This window comes from Nerophis ophidion, linkage group LG07 (genome assembly GCF_033978795.1).
Source record: "Nerophis ophidion isolate RoL-2023_Sa linkage group LG07, RoL_Noph_v1.0, whole genome shotgun sequence".
In the NCBI taxonomy this organism is placed as follows: Eukaryota; Metazoa; Chordata; class Actinopteri; order Syngnathiformes; family Syngnathidae; genus Nerophis; species Nerophis ophidion.
In genome coordinates, this window is record NC_084617.1 from 2,671,326 (window position 1) to 2,692,046 (window position 20,721).

The following is a 20,721-nucleotide window of genomic DNA, read 5'->3' on the forward strand; positions in this document are numbered from 1 at the left end:
GCCACAATAACTTAACAGCACCATAGGCTCAGTAGGCATTCATTGATTTGATTGATTGATTGATTAAAACTTGTATTAGTAGATTGCACAGTACAGTACATATTCCCTACAATTGACCACTAAATGGTAACACCCCAATAAGTTTTTCAACGTTTATCAATTACTTAGTAAATGACTAAGTCGAGGTGATCTACCTCATATATACATACACACACATATCATACATACACACAGAAATCATTTATACACACACACACATATATATATACATATATACAGTATATAATTTATATTTATTTATTTTGCCGTTTTTGTTCACATTTTGAAGGTGTTTTAATGAATATACATGCATGTTTAACACATAGATTCCTATCTTTCATGAAGACAAGAATATAAGTTGGTGTATTACCTGATTCTGATGACTTGCATTGATTGGAATCAGACGTCCACGTTTTCAAATGGAGGAGAAAAAAAGTTCCTCTTTTCTGTCTAATACCACATGAAAGTGGTTGGTTTTTGGCATCTTATTTGTCCAGCTTCCATATTGGTTTTTATACACTTTACAAGAAATACATTGGCGGCAAACTCCGTAGCTTGCTAGCTTGTTTGCGCTGGCTTTCGGAGACTCTTATTTTGTTAGCGCAGGCGCGATGGAGCGGCGCTTTTATTGTGAAGACGGGAACTGTGCGATCAGTCTTTAGGGTTTTGACGGGAAGTACGGTTGAAATAAAAAGTGTCTTTTTTTCTTTACACTTTTGATTGATTTTTTTGAAACTTTTATTAGTAGATTGCACAGTACAGTACATATTCTGTACAATTGACCACTAAATGGTAACACCCAGATAAGTTTGTCAACATGTTTAAGTCGGGTTTTACGTATCACGGTCATGTGACCGCCTGGCTCTGTTTGATTGGTCCAACGTCAGCTATTTGTAAGTTGAAGAAACAATATGATTAGGTTATAAATACATGTGTATATCCTACATAAACAATGTATGAATACATTAGATATCCATATATCTTAGGGACCTATAGACTGTATCTCCGTTTTTGCAGCAACAGAGAGTTTATTCTGTCTTGACACTTTGTATTGATATTTTCTATTACATTCTTCCTTTAAATAATAATGTTTACAGTGATTGTTTTATATGTATTTTTCATTTATGTTGCTTCGGATAAAAGTGTCTGCCAAATACTTAAACATATATAAACACCTGAAAGTCTTTATATGAACTAAAACCACCAATCTGTTTCACTGGATTCAGAATAAAACCAAAGTCTGTCTTACCCAACAAAGTTAGCATTTGAATATTGTTACTTGAAGATTTATTCCTGGTTACAATTAGACTGTTAATGTCAGGCTTTCCCCTGACAGTTTGTCTATGTTTTAGTTTTCCTCTGCATTTGTCTGTTTCCTCTGTGTTTAGTATCTCCTGTCTTTAGTTCCTGTCTAGTGCTCTTATTTTGTCAGCTTCCTGTCTTGTGCTGTGTTCCTCCTCAGCTGCGGCTGATTGGCATCTGGTCACACCAGTTGCCAATCAGCCCGCTCCTATTTGTACCCTCTTCGTTTTGTCAGTTGCTGGATTATTGTATTGTATTGTCATTCAGACTTGTATTGGTGTTGCTACGTATCACTCTTGTCGTGCTACCTGTCGTTTTGTTACAGTTACTACTTGTCATGCTACATTTTATCCTGGTCGTCGTAGCAGTAAGCTGTTTTTGTTAGCCATTAGCTATTTCCAGTTTTTCTGTTTGTTATCCTTCCATGCTAACGTTCCTTTTTGTTTTTCTAGCTCCTAGTGCTAGCTCTCTTAATTTTTTATTCCGCCCATGTGCATGCTTTTTGTTTGTTCTTGTTTAGTTTTAATTAAATCATGTTTTCAAATTCTATGCCTGCTTCCGTCTCTGCATCTTGGGGTTTAACAAGTAACCCTGACAGTAAAGAGAGTATTGTCTTATATTTTGCCTAAAATGAGAATGCATCATAATCAGTGGTGGCTGGTGAATTTTGTTTTACGTCGGGCTGAAAGTTTAACCAAATACCTGTAGGGGCGAGGTCATCCTCCCCCAGAAGATTTCTTTGTGATTTTCACATACACATATTGAAGATCTTTGCTCCTTCTCAACTCTGTGGTGATATTATTTTCACAAAATACAACCAATAGTACGTTAATGTTAAATCTTACTTATGAAAAGTAATCCCCCGATTCCTATTTTCAACAGTCCGCTCATTTGAGCAGGAAAACACTGAACACCAGCCCGACATCTTTGTTTCTACCTGTCAGTTTAGGCTGCTCGCCGGTACCTTGTCACCTCTTCAAGATGGCGGCCAAAGTGCTCGTGTAATAGCAGCCAATGCCGTGTCTACTTATAAGATGTCTATGGTTATAACGTCATTGCAAACACAACAATCGGTTGCGTCCACTGCAGTTCACTACTTTATTCATACTTTTTGTCAGGTGATTTTTTATTTTTAAGCAGGGTTGCATGAGGTACCTACACATAACGTTACGTTGGTGAATGCATCACACACAGTAACGCAACGTTAGACGGGGGTCAGCAGCACCGCATATTTTAGCCACCTACAAAAAGACAGACTTAGTCAAATAAAGGTTGGTTAAAATGTATACTGTATTAAGAATGTGTACATATTGCATAGGGGCCTGACATCTAAAAAGTACGACTCTGTTCATTGTTATGTTCATGTATTTATGTTTTTCATGTGTACCTACACATAAACACAAATAGAATATGAGATGAGATAAGGTAAGAACAGGACAAAAACTGCTGTGGAACTAGTTACAAAGCAAAATGCCATGGAAATACAATGTGTGGCTCCGAAATGACAACACTGGCTCGGTTTCTTAAATACGGGTTCTTTACTTGAGTTTTAAGCCGTGAAAACTGCAGGACAAGACATGAAATACAATGGTTTTAAAAACAGTTCAGTCCCAGGCAAACAAGGTGCCAAACAAAATTAGCTACCTGGTGGCCGCCTGCCACTTGGGAGGTTCTTGGGCAGCAAACACTCCAGTGTTGTGCAACTACATGAGCGTACACAAAATCAAACCAACGCACTCCACAAATGTACAGAACATTTCAACACAATATGACAATAACTTGTTCAGCTAGTCAAATGTTCCCCACGGCTGCTGATGGCCCAAAGTCCTTTGCATGTCTGCAACTCCAAACACCAAATCTCGCCAGAATAGCGGCGTGACAAAGAAAATAAATTGCCCCTTTTATAGTAACCCAAATGTGTCTTATTTACAAAAAATATAACATGACTTCAGAACCATAATAATTTACAACGAAAAATGTTAATCCTTAAAAGAAAAAATATTAAGTGTAAGTTTTCAACAACACTTACACAATGTTAACATGTTTGTGCAAATAAGTACAGTTGTACTTGTTTTTATAAAATGTTTATTCTGTAAAGGAATGAGTTGAATGTTTAACATGACGGGTTAATAGTAGGGATGCACCGAAATGAAAATTTGTGGCCGAAACCGAATAAAATTTAAACGCTTGGCCGAAGGTCGAATACCGAATAATGAATGCAGTTTTTCACAACTTTTTTATATTGCATAAATAGCCTAGAATACATTTTTAGACATGTTTTTCAAATAAAGTACATTTTTATTGAATATTGACATTTTTTAATATTGCAGTAGCCTTTGCTTTTCAAAAAAAGCACAGTTTTTCATTTATATTAGGCCTTCAAACAAAACATGCATTCCAAAAAAAAATAAAGTGCATTAAAGTGGATAAACCCACAACAAATGAATTATTGTCCTTTTGGCAAAAGTCTGCTTAGCCACAGTAGATATGCTAATAATGTAAACAGAAGGCTCAAGTAAATCTCAATAAGTGTGTGCTTGTAACCTCATACACTTATACAGGTAGCCTACACAACATTGTAACCTCATACACTTATACAGGTACACAACATTGTAACCTCATACACTTATACAGGTACACAACATTGTAACCTCATACACTTATACAGGTACACAACATTGTAACCTCATACACTTATACAGGTACACAACATTGTAACCTCATACACTTATACAGGTACACAACATTGTAACCTCATACACTTATACAAGTACACAACATTGTAACCTCATACACTTATACAGGTACACAACATTGTAACCTCATACACTTATACAGGTACACAACATTGTAACCTCATACACTTATACAGGTACACAACATTGTAACCTCATACACTCATACAAGTACACAACATTGTAACCTCATACACTTATACAGGTACACAACATTGTAACCTCATACACTTATACAGGTACACAACATTGTAACCTCATACACTCATACAGGTACACAACATTGTAACCTCATACACTTATACAGGTACACAACATTGTAACCTCATACACTTATACAGGTACACAACATTGTAACCTCATACACTTATACAGGTACACAACATTGTAACCTCATACACTTATACAGGTACACAACATTGTAACCTCATACACTTATACAGGTACACAACATTGTAACCTCATACACTTATACAGGTACACAACATTGTAACCTCATACACTTATACAGGTACACAACATTGTAACCTCATACACTTATACAGGTACACAACATTGTAACCTCATACACTTATACAAGTACACAACATTGTAACCTCATACACTCATACAAGTACACAACATTGTAACCTCATACAAGTACACAACATTGTAACCTCATACACTTATACAAGTACACAACATTGTAACCTCATACACTCATACAAGTACACAACATTGTAACCTCATACACTTATACAAGTACACAACATTGTAACCTCATACACTTATACAAGTACACAACATTGTAACCTCATACACTTATACAGGTACACAACATTGTAACCTCATACACTTATACAGGTACACAACATTGTAACCTCATACACTTATACAGGTACACAACATTGTAACCTCATACACTTATACAGGTACACAACATTGTAACCTCATACACTTATACAAGTACACAACATTGTAACCTCATACACTTATACAGGTACACAACATTGTAACCTCATACACTTATACAGGTACACAACATTGTAACCTCATACACTTATACAGGTACACAACATTGTAACCTCATACACTTATACAGGTACACAACATTGTAACCTCATACACTTATACAGGTACACAACATTGTAACCTCATACACTCATACAGGTACACAACATTGTAACCTCATACACTTATACAGGTACACAACATTGTAACCTCATACACTTATACAGGTACACAACATTGTAACCTCATACACTTATACAGGTACACAACATTGTAACCTCATACACTTATACAGGTACACAACATTGTAACCTCATACACTTATACAGGTACACAACATTGTAACCTCATACACTTATACAGGTACACAACATTGTAACCTCATACACTTATACAGGTACACAACATTGTAACCTCATACACTTATACAGGTACACAACATATCCCAGGCCAGAACAGATTTGTCAATAACAGTGCTTCAGCTTCAGAATAAAAAGAACAATTTAATTTTAACACTGCATGTTGGTTGATTGCGTCACCGTGTCCAAAAATTACGTCTTTGCGTCACACCCCACTATTCGGCCTTGCTTTTAACTCATTCCACCGAATGCTTTTTTTTGCCATATTCGGCCGAATATATTCGGTTACCGATTAATCGGTGCATCCCTAGTTAATAGTGCTATTATGAAGTGCAATGTCAGCACTATTTTTTCCCTGCAGTTTCAAATGCACTTGTTTTAATAAATGCATACAACGTTTTAAAAGCATACACAATCTGTGTAAATATATTAGTCCGGGGTTAAAAGGACTTGAAATGACTCGAAACTCAAAATGCAGGACTTGGGACTTTCCAGTCTTGACTCCGGACTTGCCTGTCTTGACTCGAGACTTGAGGGCAAAGACTTGAGACTTACTTGTGACTTGCAAAACAATGACTTGGTTCCACCTCTGGATTGCACATGTGCCGTTAGGAGTGCATGTCTGATGCAAGGGCCGCTCAACACCTTTCTTATGCCACCACTCTGAAGACCGATGAGCGTTGTCAGCAGGTTTATTGACATTCAAAAGGGTGAAACTAAAATGACAAACAATATAGTCAACATGTACATATATTATGCAAATTATGCTTTCGGTCCCCTAGAGGGGGGGGGGGGGGCTGCCCACATCTGAGGTCCTCTCCAAGGTTTCTCATAGTCAGCATTGTCACTGGCGTCCCACTGGGTGTGAATTCTCTCTGCCCACTGGGTGTGAGTTTTCCTTGCCCTTTTGTGGGTTCTTCCGAGGATGTTGTAGTCGTAATGATTTGTGCAGTCCTTTGAGACATTTGTGATTTGGGGCTATATAAATAAACATTGATTGATTGATTGATGATGCAAATGTATTCATATACATGCTGTAATGCTATTTTACAAGGCATGAGAAGGTAAACAATGATACATTTGTATGACGACGCCATTTTAGATGACATCGCAAATGAATGCTAATGAGCACGACAAAGATCTCATACATCACAAATCATAAATTTAGCTCCAAATAGTTTGGACAAAAAACAAGTTTCAAAGTTCAATTTATGATACATACCGGCGATGCAACCTTAAACAAAATATTTATTTATGCAGTATTTTTTTCGAAAAATAACCACCATAAAGTACGTGCTGGCACCGTAAATTTCTGCCGGTCTATGAAGTTTGATTGAAAATACACACTTCTCAACAATTAACTGCCATGACCACAAGATTGCGACAAATACACACGTAATAATATATGTAAGAAGCACAACACACTTCAAAAAACAAGAGTTTACAACTTTTAGTTGTAACAGTTCAGTACATATTCCGTACAATTGACTACTAAATGGTAACCCTCCAATAAGTTTTTCAACTTGTTTAAGTCGGGGTCCACCTTCATCAATTCATTGTACAAATATATACCATCGTCATCACACAGGTTCATCATCAGAGTTTATACATTGAATTATTTACATTATTTACAATCCGGGGAGGTGGGATGTGGAGGTGTTTAGTAAAGGCTTTTACTAACATTAAACCTCCCTACCAGGAGCGTCACTAAGCCTATTTTAGGGGGGTTCAAGCCCCCCTAAAATATTCTTAAGCCCCCCTAAATAATTTGGCGTTATATTTTATTTTCAGACAGCACCTTTTAGTAAATCTGCCTGAATATGCACCCCATATCTATCTCTGGCTAGGAAGCTCGTAGAGACTTGAAACTCACCCTGGTGACTCATTCTTACCCCCCCCCCTGTATACAGTGAAAACCGTGTGATGATCGGACCTCCAGAGGCGGAGTTAGTGGGGGTGCCTGAAAATGCATGTTTTTCCCCTCTAAACTCTCTCCCTTTGTTTATAAGGCCAATTTTCTGCTGGATTTACTCTCTATAAACTCCAAGGAAAAAAATACCTGACTGGGGACAATTTTAGAAATCGGTCTTGAAACTAAGGCACGCGGGCCAAAAGCGGCCCGCCAGCATCCAAAATCCGGCCCCTGGATTTTTATTCATTTTTTGGATTTTTGGGACATGGGGGACTTGTGGGACTCCATCCCGGGTACGATTTTTGAACATTTTGAGGACTTTTGCCTACTTTCCCAACTTTCCCCCCCACTTCCAGTGTGACTTTGCGGTGTGCGCTATGGACATGCTAGGCATCCCTTGACTCGGGTGGCCAGCTGCGGGACTTGTGTGACTGATTTTTGAACATTTTGAGGACTTTTGCCTACTTTCCCAACTTTCCCCCCACTTCCAGTGTGACTTTGCGGTGTGCGCTATGGACATGCTGGGCATCCCTTGACTCGGGTGGCCAGCTGCGGGACTTGTGTGACTGATTTTTGAACACTTTGAGGACTTTTGCCTACTTTCCCAGCTTTCCCCCCACTTCCAGTCAGTTGTGGTGTATCGCTATACATTATTAGGAAGAGGTGTTTATTTGGTAATATATATATATATATATATATATATATATATATATAGAATCACTTAATTTATATCGCGCTTTTCTAAACACTCAACATTCATTCACACCTGGTGGTGGTAAGCTACATCAGTAGCCACAGCTGCCCTGGGGTAGACTGACTGGGAGCGTGGCTGCCCGCTGGCCTGTTCTAAAAATAGCTTAAATAGCAGCACTTACCAGTGAGCTGCCTCTTTTTTATTTTATTTTATTTATTTACTAGCAAGCTGGTCTCGCTTTGCTGGACGTTTTTAATTCTAAGAGAGACAAAACTCAAATAGAATTTGAAAATCCAAGAAAATATTTTAAAGACTTGGTCTTCACTTTAAATACATTCTTTTATTTTTTTTTTTACTTTGCTTCTTATAACTTTCAGAAAGACAATTTTAGAGAAAAAACAAAACCTTAAAAATAATTTTAGGATTTTTAAACCAGTTTACCTTTTTAAATTCCTTCCTCTTCTTTCCTGACAATTCAAATCAACGTTCAAGTAAATTTACCTTTTTTATTGTAAAGAATAATAAATACATTTTAATTTATTCTTCATTTTAGCTTCTGTTTTTTCGACGGAGAATATTTGTGAAATATTTCTTCACTTATTATGATTAAAATTTAAAAAAAAAATATTCCGGCTTCAAAAAGCATTAAATACACTGTGAAGAGGCACTACCACAATTAAATGTGGTGAAATCATACATTCTATTAGCTAATTACAAGACGGTGAATAAAGGCAGACAGAAGTTTCTTTGGCATGACCAACTAAACAACTTCTGCTGTTGCCACCACAGCTGGTAGCTGCTGCTACCACTACAGAAGAATAAATACATTCTTCAATTAAACAGTTTTGTGAGCCCATTCTAATTCAAAAGAGAGTGACGGGTAATTCAAGATTATCATTATCAAATCCTTACAAATTTTTTCAGACCAGAGGTGTTAAACATGCAGCCCGTGGGCTGGATCAGGCACGAACAGGTTTTATCCGGCCTATGTGATGAGTTTGCCAAGTATAAAAATTAGCTGCTTTTTTTTTTATTTTTGGAACGAAAAAAACTGCTGTTCTGAATTTGTCCACTGGATGTCACAATAATAATTCTGTTAGGCAAGCAAACAGTTTATATCACGGCCAAGCAAGAGTTACAAAGTAAAGGGGCACTGTAGCTCCTCCTCCTCGACCCACATGAAACTTAAAACCTGTCGTTTCATGTCTTCTGCTTCGAACACATTATTTGGCACTCTGGTTAACCCAAAATGTCTGTCGAACAGAAAAGTTTGTTTAGTTTTTCCTCCATTTCTCACGGTTTGTTGGACATAACAAAAAAGGTATTTGGCACCTCGAAGAGTTAACGTGGTGTTTTTTGTTCAATCCCAGAAAAACTCTGGCTTAAAGTTTCATCCTGGCTTTGTAGATACACTGAGACCAAGTCTAAGCTCGTTGTGTTTTTGAAACTGCTCCATATTCTTCAGAATCTTTAACACATTTCAATCAATCAATGTTTACTTATATAGCCCTAAATCACTAGTGTCTCAAAGGGCTGCACAAACCACGACATCCTCGGTAGGCCCACATAAGGGCAAGGAAAACTCACACCCAGTGGGACGTCGGTGACAATGATGACTATGAGAACCTTGGAGAGGACGAAAGCAATGGATGTCGAGCGGGTCTAACATGATACTGTGAAAGTTCAATCCACAATGGATCCAACACAGTCGCAAGAGTCCAGTCCAAAGCGGATCCAACACAGCAGCGAGAGTCCCGTTCACAGCGGAGCTAGCAGGAAACCATCCCAAGCGGAGGCGGATCAGCAGCGCAGAGATGTCCCAGCCGATACACAGGCAAGCAGTACATGGCCACCGGATCGGACCGGACCCCCTCCACAAGGGAGAGTGGGACATAGGAGAAAAAGAAAAGAAACAGCAGATCAACTGGTCTAAAAAGGGAGTCTATTTAAAGGCTAGAGTATAAAAAAGAGTTTTAAGGTGAGACTTAAATGCTTCTACTGAGGTGGCATCTCAAACTGTTACCGGGAGGGCATTCCAGAGTACTGGAGCCCGAACGGAAAACGCTCTATAGCCCGCAGACTTTTTTTGGGCTCTGGGAATCACTAATAAGCCGGAGTCCTTTGAAGGCAGATTTCTTGCCGGGACATATGGTACAATACAATCGGCAAGATAGGATGGAGCTAGACCGTGTAGTATTTTATACGTAAGTAGTAAAACCTTAAAGTCACATCTTAAGTGCACAGGAAGCCAGTGCAGGTGAGCCAGTATAGGTATATATGTATGTATATATGTATATAAAGGTATATACAGTATAGGTATATATGTATGTATATATGTATATAAAGGTATATACAGTATAGGTATATATGTATGTATATATGTATATAAAGGTATATACAGTATAGGTATATATGTATGTATATATGTATATAAAGGTATATACAGTATAGGTATATATGTATGTATATATGTATATAAAGGTATATACAGTACAGGCGTAATGTGATCAAACTTTCTTGTTCTTGTCAAAAGTCTAGCAGCCGCATTTTGTACCAACTGTAATCTTTTAATGCTAGACATGGGGAGACCCGAAAATAATACGTTACAGTAGTCGAGGCGAGACGTAACAAACGCATGGATAATGATCTCAGCGTCTTTAGTGGACAGAATGGAGCGAATTTTAGCGATATTACGGAGATGAAAGAAGGCCGTTTTAGTAACGCTTTTAATGTGTGACTCAAAGGAGAGAGTTGGGTGGAAGATAATACCCAGATTCTTTACCGTGTCGCCTTGTTTAATTGTTTGGTTGTCAAATGTTAGAGTTGTATTATTAAATAGAGTTCGGTGTCTAGCAGGACCGATAATCAGCATTTCCGTTTTTTTGGCATTAAGTTGCAAAAAGTTAGCGGACATCCATTGTTTAATTTCATTAAGACACGCCTCCAGCTGACTACAATCCGGCGTGTTGGTCAGCTTTAGGGGCATGTAGAGTTGGGTGTCATCAGCATAACAGTGAAAGCTAACACCGTATTTGCGTATGATGTCACCTAGCGGCAGCATGTAGATGCTGAAGAGTGCAGGGCCAAGGACCGAACCCTGGGGAACTCCACACGTTACCTTAACATAGTCCGAGGTCACATTGTTATGGGAGACACACTGCATCCTATCAGTAAGATAAGAGTTAAACCAAGACAGGGCTGAGTCTGACATACCAATTCGTGTTTTGATACTGCTGATCCGCCTCCGCTTGGGATGGTTTCCTGCTGGCTCCGCTGTGAACGGGACTCTCGCTGCTGTGTTGGATCCGCTTTGGACTGGACTCTCGCGACTGTGTTGGATCCATTGTGGATTGAACTTTCACAGTATCATGTTAGACCCGCTCGACATCCATTGCTTTCCTCCTCTCTAAGGTTCTCATAGTCATCATTGTCACCGACGTCCCACTGGGTGTGAGTTTTCCTTGCCCTTATGTGGGCCTACCGAGGATGTCGTGGTGGTTTGTGCAGCCCTTTGAGACACTAGTGATTTAGGCCTATATAAGTAAACATTGATTGATTGATTGATTGTAATACCAGTGAAGATAAAAGCAAGTTAAACCCACTATACGATCACACGAAACAAGTATACTGTCAGAAACCATTGTATTAAGTTACACCTGTAATTGTAAAAATATGAAAATGTTATGTACTTGGGCAGACTTCCTGCACTCTGCTAATGACATCGAAACCAGCAGAGGTGCTAACCACATATTGTGTGTATGTGCGTTCCGATCACTCATTGCAGCTACCAGTAAAGAACCACGTCATCCAAACCAGCCTGCGTGTGGATTCTTGACTGGACAGGTACACAGCAGTTACATATATAAATGTATTTATTAAAGGTAAATTGAGCAATTTGGCTATTTCTGGTAATCTATTTAAGTGTGTATCAAACTGGTAGCCCTTCGCATTAATCAGTACCCACAAAGTAGCTCTTGGTTTCAAAAAGGTTGCTGACCCCTGGTTTATACTGTTGTTGGACTTATTTTGATTATTGTTTCTCAACTGTTTGTAAATGTTGAAATTTATAAATAAACATTAAAAAAAAAGAGAGGGCGCAACTACGGTGACTATGCCGTCTGGGCGCCGGTGTTGTGCCGAATTATGCACCCCTGCCGTAAAATGCACCCCCTGGCGGGAGCGCGCTTACGTCACCCGTCTCGAAAAGTAGCTAAACTCGGCTAAAATCGCCTCTTTCGGCATAAAACTGTACATAAGGTGAATAATCCAAGTTGTCTTTACTTTGGATATATTAATGGATGGATTAATTGTGATTCTTCATTGATTTCGTCGTCATTCAAGTGGGTACATCGCCTCTTTCGGCATAAAAAAGTACATAAGGTGAAATAATTAGGCAATGACGGCGAAATCATTGAGGAATCACAATTAATCCACCCATTAATATATCCAAAGTAAAGACAACTTGGATTATTCACCTCGTGTAAATGTTTATGCCGAAAGAGGCGATTTTAGCCGAGTTTAGCTACTTTTCGAGACGGGTGACGTAAGCGCGCTCCCGCCAGGGGGTGCATTTTACGGCAGGGGTGCATAATTCAGTGAGAGCTGAAGATCCCGGCCAGATGAAGCCATCAGGACCACATCATCTGCAAAAAGCAGAGACCTAATCCTGCGGTCACCAAACCGGAACCCCTCAACGCCTTGACTGCGCCTAGAAATTCTGTCCATAAAAGTTCTGAACAGAATGGGTGACAAAGGACAGCCTTGGCGGAGTCCAACCCTCACTGGAAATGTGTCCGACTTACTGCCGGCAATGCGGACCAAGTTCTGACACTGATCATACAGGGAGTGGACCGCCACAATAAGACTCTCTGAGCACTCCCCACAGGACTTCCCGAGGGACACGGTCCAATGCCTTCTCAAAGTCCACAAAGCACTGGATCGGTTCGCAGCAGAGTGTGAAGTGACCAGAATGAGAATCAGCACCTCCAAGTCCGAGTCCATGGTTCTCGCCCGGAAAAGGGTGGAGTGCCATCTCCGGGTTGGGGAGGAGACCCTGCCCCAAGTGGAGGAGTTCAAGTACCTAGGAGTCTTGTTCACCAGTGAGGGAAGAGTGGATGGTGAGATCGACAGGCGGATCGGTGCGGCGTCTTCAGTAATGCGGACGTTGTATCGATCCGTTGTGGTGAAGAAGGAGCTGAGCCGGAAGGCAAAGCTCTCAATTTACCGGTCGATCTACGTTCCCATCCTCACCTATGGTCATGAGCTTTGGGTCATGACCGAAAGGATAAGATCACGGGTACAAGCGGCCCAAATGAGTTTGGGTCTCTCCCTTAGAGATAGGGTGAGAAGCTCTGTCATCAGGGAGGAACTCAAAGTAAAGCCGCTGCTCCTTCACATCGAGAGGAGCCAGATGAGGTGGTTCGGGCATCTGGTCAGGATGCCTCCCTAGGGAGGTGTTTAGGGCACGTCCAGCTGGTAGGAGGCCACGGGGAAGACCATGGACACGTTGGGAAGACTATGTCTCCTGGCTGGCCTGGAAACGCCTCGGGATCCCCCGGGAAGAGCTGGACGAAGTGGCTGGAAATAGGGAAGTCTGGGCTTCCCTGCTTAGGCTGCTGCCCCCGCGACCCGACCTCGGATAAGCGGAAGAAGATGGATGGATGGATCATTAGTAATTTTTCCTGATTAGGATTAGTTTTAGAATTTTGATGACATGTTTTAAATTATTATAAACACACTTTGATTTCTATTTTACTGTTTTAATTGATTTTACCCTTTAAAATAGTTTTTAATCATATTTGTTTTTTTATTGTTTTTATTGGTTTTATATTTATTTATTTTTTTGTTTTTATTCAGTCATTGGTGGAGCATAATATATATACATATTTTTTCATTATTATTTTTTTTTTACAATTGTTTTTAACATGGCTGTGCAGCACTTTGGAAACGTTATTGTTGTTTGGGCTTCCCTGCTTAGGCTGTTGCCCCCGCGACCCGACCTCGGATAAGCGGAAGATGATGGATGGATGGGTGCATAATTCGGCACAACACCGGAAGCAGGATATTGATTGAAACTTTAATTAGTAGATTGCACAGTACAGTACATATTCCGTACAATTGACCACTAAATGGTAACACCCTAATACGTTTTTCAACTTGTTTAAGTCGGGGTCCACGTTAATCAATTCATGTTGCAAGAGGGACTTTTGATAGCGGCGTACATGTTAGTCGGCGGAAGATAAGGAAGAAGCGCCTCTCGGCTCCTTCATTGCGCTGACTGTGTTTGAAGGCTTTTCATTTTGACTTGTACCGAAGGCGAGCTTATTTAGAGCTATTGTTAAGTTTGGTTGGAGGGAAATCTGACTTTATCACAGTTTGTGACATTACGTTCTCCTCCCTCCTAGTCACGTGGTTTGCGAGCAAGCAGAGACTACAGACGGGTGTGCCTCAGTTTGAGCCTTTCCTTCCACTATGCTCCCATTCAAAGGTATGTTCATCAAATTAATTGTGTCAAAAGTATTATCCTTGACGAGGAACTGCATACTTTGTAATACTTTAGTAGCCGGTTCGAATCTGCGTTGTGTATTTGCTTTGACGACAAGAGGACTCTGTGGTTGCCTTTAGCCGAAACAGGTGGCGTATTTATTTTTACCTGTATGAAATAATACAGGAAACAGTGCGGCAGCGTTAACACAGGACTCAGCAGCAAACCTGTCTAAAATGGAGGGGAAACTTCAATGAAATGCCGCAGCCACAGTGTGTGCGTCAGCGAGAAACGCCACCGAGCAGTACACCAGCAAAAAGTTTGCTAAAACACTCAAACTATGAGCAGAACAAGTGTACATTACCATATCAGCAACACAAGAGCACATTATAATCTCGTTTTACAGCCAAACACTTTAAAAACACTTGAGCAGAGAGAAACACTTACTTCCTCACGCATGTCTCAGCAACGAGTTAGGACTCAACGTCACTTCCGGAAAAAGGTAGGATTTCAAAATAAAATTACAAATTCTTGTTCTTGTCAAAAGTCTAGCAGCCGCATTTTGTACCAACTGTAATCTTCCCTGAGACATTGGCGTCAAGACACCCGTGTACACACCCCTCCGACTATCAGGTACTATTTATCTCACTAAAACACTAGCAACACAATAGAAAGATAAGGGATTTCCCAGAATTATCCTAGTAAATGTGTGTAAAAATATCGGACTCCGTCCCAATGCAATCACGTTTTTTTTTTAACTTGTTTTTTTGTTTAATTTTTTTTTTTCTAGTCCGTCGCTATCAATATCCTCAAACACGAATCTTTCATCCTCGCTCAAATTAATGGGGAAATTGTCGTTTTCTCGGTCCGAATAGCACTTTTTGTTGGAGGCTCCCATTAAAAACAATGTGAATATGTGAGGAGCCATCAACATGTGATGTCATCGTCTGCGACTTCCGGTAGAGGCAGGGCTTTTCTGTTAGCACCGACAGTTGCGAATTTTATCGTGGATGTTCTCTACTAAATCCTTTTCAGCAAAAATATGGCAATATCGCGAAATGATCAAGTATGGCACATAGAATGGACCTGCTATCCCCCTTTTAAAGGCCTACTGAAATGAGATGTTATAAATAAATAAATAAATGGGTTGTACTTGTATAGCGCTTTTCTACCTTCAAGGTACTCAAAGCGCTTTGACACTACTTCCACATTCACACACACTGATGGAGGGAGCTGCCATGCAAGGCGCCAACCAGCACCCATCAGGAGCAAGGGTGAAGTGTCTTGCTCATTTAAACGGGGATAGAGGGTCCATTCTATGTGTCATACTCAGCTACAATCGGGCGGAAGGCGGGGGTACACCCTGGAGAAGTCGTCATCTCATTGCGGGCCATTCCTAACCCATAGGGTTCAATATGACCTTTTGCAGCTGTTACAGCTTCAACTCTTCTGGGAAGGCTGTCCACAAGGTGTGTTTATAGGAATTTTCCACCATTCCTCCTAAAGCGCATTGGTGAGGTCACACAATGATGTTGGTAGAGAAGGCCTGGTTCTTGATCTCCGTTCTAATTCATCACAAAAATATTCTATTAGGTTCAGGTCAGGACTCTGTGCAGGCCAGTCAAGTTCATCCACACCAGACTCTGTCATCCATGTCTTTGTGGACCTTGCTTTGTGCACTGCTGCACGGTTGTGTTGGAAGAGGAAGGGGTCCGCTCCAAACTGTTCCCACCAGGTTGGGAGCATGGAATTGTCCAAAAATGTTTTTGTATCCCGGAGCATTCAAAGTTCCTTTCACTGGAACTAAGGGGCCAAGCCCAACTCCTTAAAAAAAAAACCCCACCTCACACCATAATGAACCTCTTTTATCCACATTTCCCACCCGGCACAATGCAGTCCGAAATGTCCCGATCTCCTGGCAACCTCCTAACCCAGACTGGTCCATCAGACTACCAGATGCTAAAGCTTGACTAATCACTCCAGAAAAGACGTCTCCACTGCTCTAGAGTCCAGTGGCGACATGCTTTACACCACTGCATCCCACGCTTTGCATTGGACTTGGTGATGTACGGCTTAGATTCAGCTGCTCGGCCATGGAAACCCATTCCAGGAAGCTCTCTGCGTACTGTGCGTGGGCTAATTGGAAGGTCACATGAAGTTTTGGAGCTCTGTAGCAACTGACTGTGCAGAAAGCCAGTTTACGTGGCCTACCACTCGGTGGCTGAGTTGCTGTTGTTCCCAAACTCTTCCATTTTCTTATAATAAAGCCGACAGTTGACTTTGGAATATTTAGGAACAATGAAATTTCACAACCGGAATTGTGGCATCCTATGACAGTTCCACGCTGGAAATCACTGAGAGCGGCCCATTCTTTCACAAATGTTTGTAGAAACAGTCTCCATGCCTAAGTGCTTGATTTGATACACCGGGCCAGGTGATTGTCATCATTTGGATGGGTGGCCAAATACTTTAGTCCAGGGGTGCCCACACTTTTTCTGCAGGCGAGCTACTTTTCAATTGACCAACTCGAGGGGATCTACCTCATTTATATATATTATTTATATTTATTTATTTATGAAAGAGACGTTTTTGTAAACAAGTTAAATGTGTTTAATGATAATACAAGCATGTGTAACACATATAGATATCTTTCTTTCACGAAGACAAGAATATAAGTTGGTGTATTACCTGATTCTGATGACTTGCATTGATTGGAATCAGACAGTAATGATGATAACGCCCACATTTTCAAATGGAGGAGAAAAAAAGTTGTCCTTTCTGTACAATACCACATGGAAGTGGTCGGTTTTTGGCATCTAATTCATCCAGCTTCCATACACTTTACAAGAAAAACATTGGCGGCAAATTCCGTAGCTTGCTTGATTGACATTCACGGCACCCGAGGGTCTTGTGAGATGACGCTGGCTGCTGCCAGTTCATTATTATGAAAAAATGACAGAGAGGAAGGCGAGAAACACTTTTTATTTCAACAGACTCTCGCGCCGTCCCTTCCGTCAAAACTCTAAAGGCCGACTGCACATTTCCTATCTTCACAATAAAAGCCCTGCTTCATGCTGCCTGCGCTAACAAAATAAGAGTCTCGGAAAGCTGGCGTGCACAAGTGATGTGCACGCCAGCTTTCTGAGGGATCGCTTGTGCACGCCAGTTTTCCGAGACTCTTATTTAGTTAGCGCAGGCAGCATGAAGCAGGGCTTTTATTGTGAAGATAGGAAATGTGCAGTCGGCCTTTAGAGTTTTGACGGAAGGTACGGCGCGAGAGTCTGTGAAATAAAAAGTGTTTCTCGCCTTCCTCTCGGTCATATTTTCATAATAATGATCTTGCAGCAGCCAGCGTCATCTCACAAGACCCTCGGGTGCCGTGAATGTCATTTAAGTGACGTCTTGGTGAAGATTGATGAGCACTCATTTTTAGGTCTATTTTTTTTAAAAGCCTGGCTCGAGATCGACTGACACACCCCCGCAGTCGACTGGTAGCTCGCCATCCACGTAATGGGCACGCCTGCTTTAGTCAAAATAGTGTATGAGAACGTGACTGCTCGTGAGGCAGAGAGTGGAACTGCTGCTGCTGCTGATTGTGTGTGTGTGTGTGTGTGTGTGTGTGTGTGTGTGTGTGTGTGTGTGTGTGTGTGTGTGTGTGATTTGACAGTGTCCTCCTTGACACTTTTTTTCCATTCATAGGAAAAATTCATCTGCAGAACCTCAGAAGTGAAGTGTCAAAGCGACTAGTGTGCCGCACCAGGTATGTAATGATATCATTGGCTGTTAATTTTTCAACAAAGCATAGACTAACTCTCTGAACTTCCTTCCTTCTAGCGCTTTCTTCTTCACTCAGATGGTCGACATGTTTGCTTGCTCCCTTGTTGGAAGAATAGTTTTCTTTACGTGTTTATGCGGTTTGATCACCAAGGGAGTGTCAGGTAAGTCTTGTGCTGCATTTCTCATTCAAAGCAAGTTAGATAAGAGCTGTGTGAATGTTGTTCTTTTAATTAGAAGGCTTTCTAAGAAAGGTATTGTTTTACAGGATGCCAACCGGTGTCTGTCGTCTGCGAAGACATAAAGACTAAGGACGGCTTCAAGTACGACTATGATTGTAACTGTGGACCGGACACCAGATGCACTATAGATGTATTTAATGAGAAGGTATTTTGTTGATCATATCTTTTGGATAAGGGCTGCACGGTTCTGGCAAACAGCTGAATATTATTACAATGGAGACAATTCTCCGGCTTGTTTTTTCTTGCGCGATTTAAAAAAAAAATCCATTCATCATGTCTTGGCATGCATCACAATTACTTTTGCACGGATTAGTTTTCCAACTTTGTTCAGTAAAAGGTTTTCAAAGTTGTTGGGTTCTGGCTTCATGGTTTCCCGCCCTTTCCTTTTCTGCCTGCTTGCATCAGGGGTGGACACTTTCTTTTCCCTCCCCCCTTTACTCTCTTGCCTGCTTCTTTGTCTTATCTTGTCTGAATAATACATTGGGTAAATAAATAATTGTAATGAAATTAGGGATGCACCGATTAATCGGTAACCGAATATATTCGGCCGAATATGGCAAAAAAAGCCACATTCAGCCTTCGGTGGAATGAGTTAAAAACAAGGCCGAATAGTGGCGTGTGACGCAATTTTTTTGACGGGGTGATGCAATCAACCAACGTGCAGGGATATGTTGTGTACCTGTATAAGTGTATGAGGTTACAAGCACACACTTATTGAGATTTAGTGGGGCCTCTGTTTACATTATTAGCCTGTTGTGTAGGCTACCTGTATAAGTGTATGAGGTTACAAGCACACACTTAATTGAGATTTACTTGAGCCTTCTGTTTACATTATTAGCATATCTACTGTGGCTAAGCAGACTTTTGCCAAAAGGACAATAATTCATTTGTTGTGGGTTTATCCACTTTAATGCACTTTATTTCTTTTTGTAATGCATGTTTTGTTTGAAGGCCTAATATAAATGAAAAACTGCTTTTTTTTGAAAAGCAAAGGCTACTGGGATATTTAAAAAAATGTCAATATTCAATAAAAAAATACTTTATTTGAAAAACATGTCTAAATATTTATTCTAGGCTATTTATGCAATATTTAAAAAATTATGAAAAACTGTATTCGGTATTCGGCCAAGCGTTTAAATTTTCTTCGGCTTCGGCCACAAATTTTCATTTCGGTGCATCCCTAAATGAAATAATTACAGAACACAGCTAATGTGCAAAAAAAAAATATATGCTTGTGAAAGATCTTTTACTATTTGGTCAGACATGAGTACTTTTATTGTGAAGGCTGTAAATGTGGTGTTGGTCTTTAAAGGGGAACATTATCACCAAACCTATGTAAGCGTCAATATATACCTTGATGTTGCAGAAAAAAGACCATGTATTTTTTTAACCGATTTCCGAACTCTAAATGGGTGAATTTTGGCAAATTAAACACCTTTCTGTTAATCGGTCTTTTCGCGATGACGTCAGAACGTGACGTCACCGAGGTAACACACCCGCCATTTTCATTTTCACATTACAAACACCGGGTCTCAGCTCTGTTATTTTCCGTTTTTTCGACTATTTTTTGGAACCTTGGAGACATCATGCCTCGTGGGTGTGTTGTCGGAGGGTGTAACAACACTAACAGGGAGGGATTCAAGTTGCACCACTGGCAAGAAATCTGCCCCCAGACCCCCAATGAATGTGCCAGAGTGTCTTCACATTTGACCGGCGATGCTAAGACAGACATGGCACAGAGATGTATGGATAACCTGCAGATGCATTTGCAACCATTAAGTCAACGAAATCACAAAGGTGAGTTTTGTTGATGTTGTTGACTTATGTGCTAATCAGACATATTTGGTCACGGCGTGACTGCCAGCTAATCGATGCTAACATGCTATTTACGCTAGCTGTATGTACATTTGAAATTAGATACCCACATTTAATGCGAAACAAACACTTACCAATCGACGGATTTAAGTTGCTCCAGTGTCACAAGATGCGAAAGTCCTGATCGTTTGGTCCGCACATTTTACCGGCGATGCTAATAAGGCAGCCATGCTATGGGCCACTGCATTAGGTACACCCACGCCATGGCCGAATAGCGTCAATAGCTATTCGCTCAATAGCTTCAATTTCTTCTTCAATTTCGTTTTCATTATCTGCCTCCATACTCCGACCATCTGTTTCAATACATGCGTAATC

General features: G+C 40.4%; 1 protein-coding gene across 4 annotated transcripts in view; it reads left to right on the forward strand.

Annotated features, from left to right (window-relative positions):
* The window catches only part of LOC133555803 (uncharacterized), a 63,943-nt gene that overhangs the window by 17,519 nt on the left and 25,703 nt on the right, over nt 1-20,721 (forward strand). For all 4 annotated transcript variants that reach the window (XR_009807406.1, XM_061905192.1, XM_061905193.1 and 1 more), the window contains exons 2-6: nt 11,816-11,874; nt 14,436-14,518; nt 18,215-18,275; nt 18,350-18,453; nt 18,558-18,676. Coding sequence is in view for 3 of the 4 variants with exons in the window: in XM_061905192.1 (XP_061761176.1) it covers nt 14,503-14,518; nt 18,215-18,275; nt 18,350-18,453; nt 18,558-18,676 (300 nt within the window). In the remaining variant the exon portion in view is untranslated. The remainder of the gene's footprint in view (nt 1-11,815; nt 11,875-14,435; nt 14,519-18,214; nt 18,276-18,349; nt 18,454-18,557; nt 18,677-20,721) is intronic.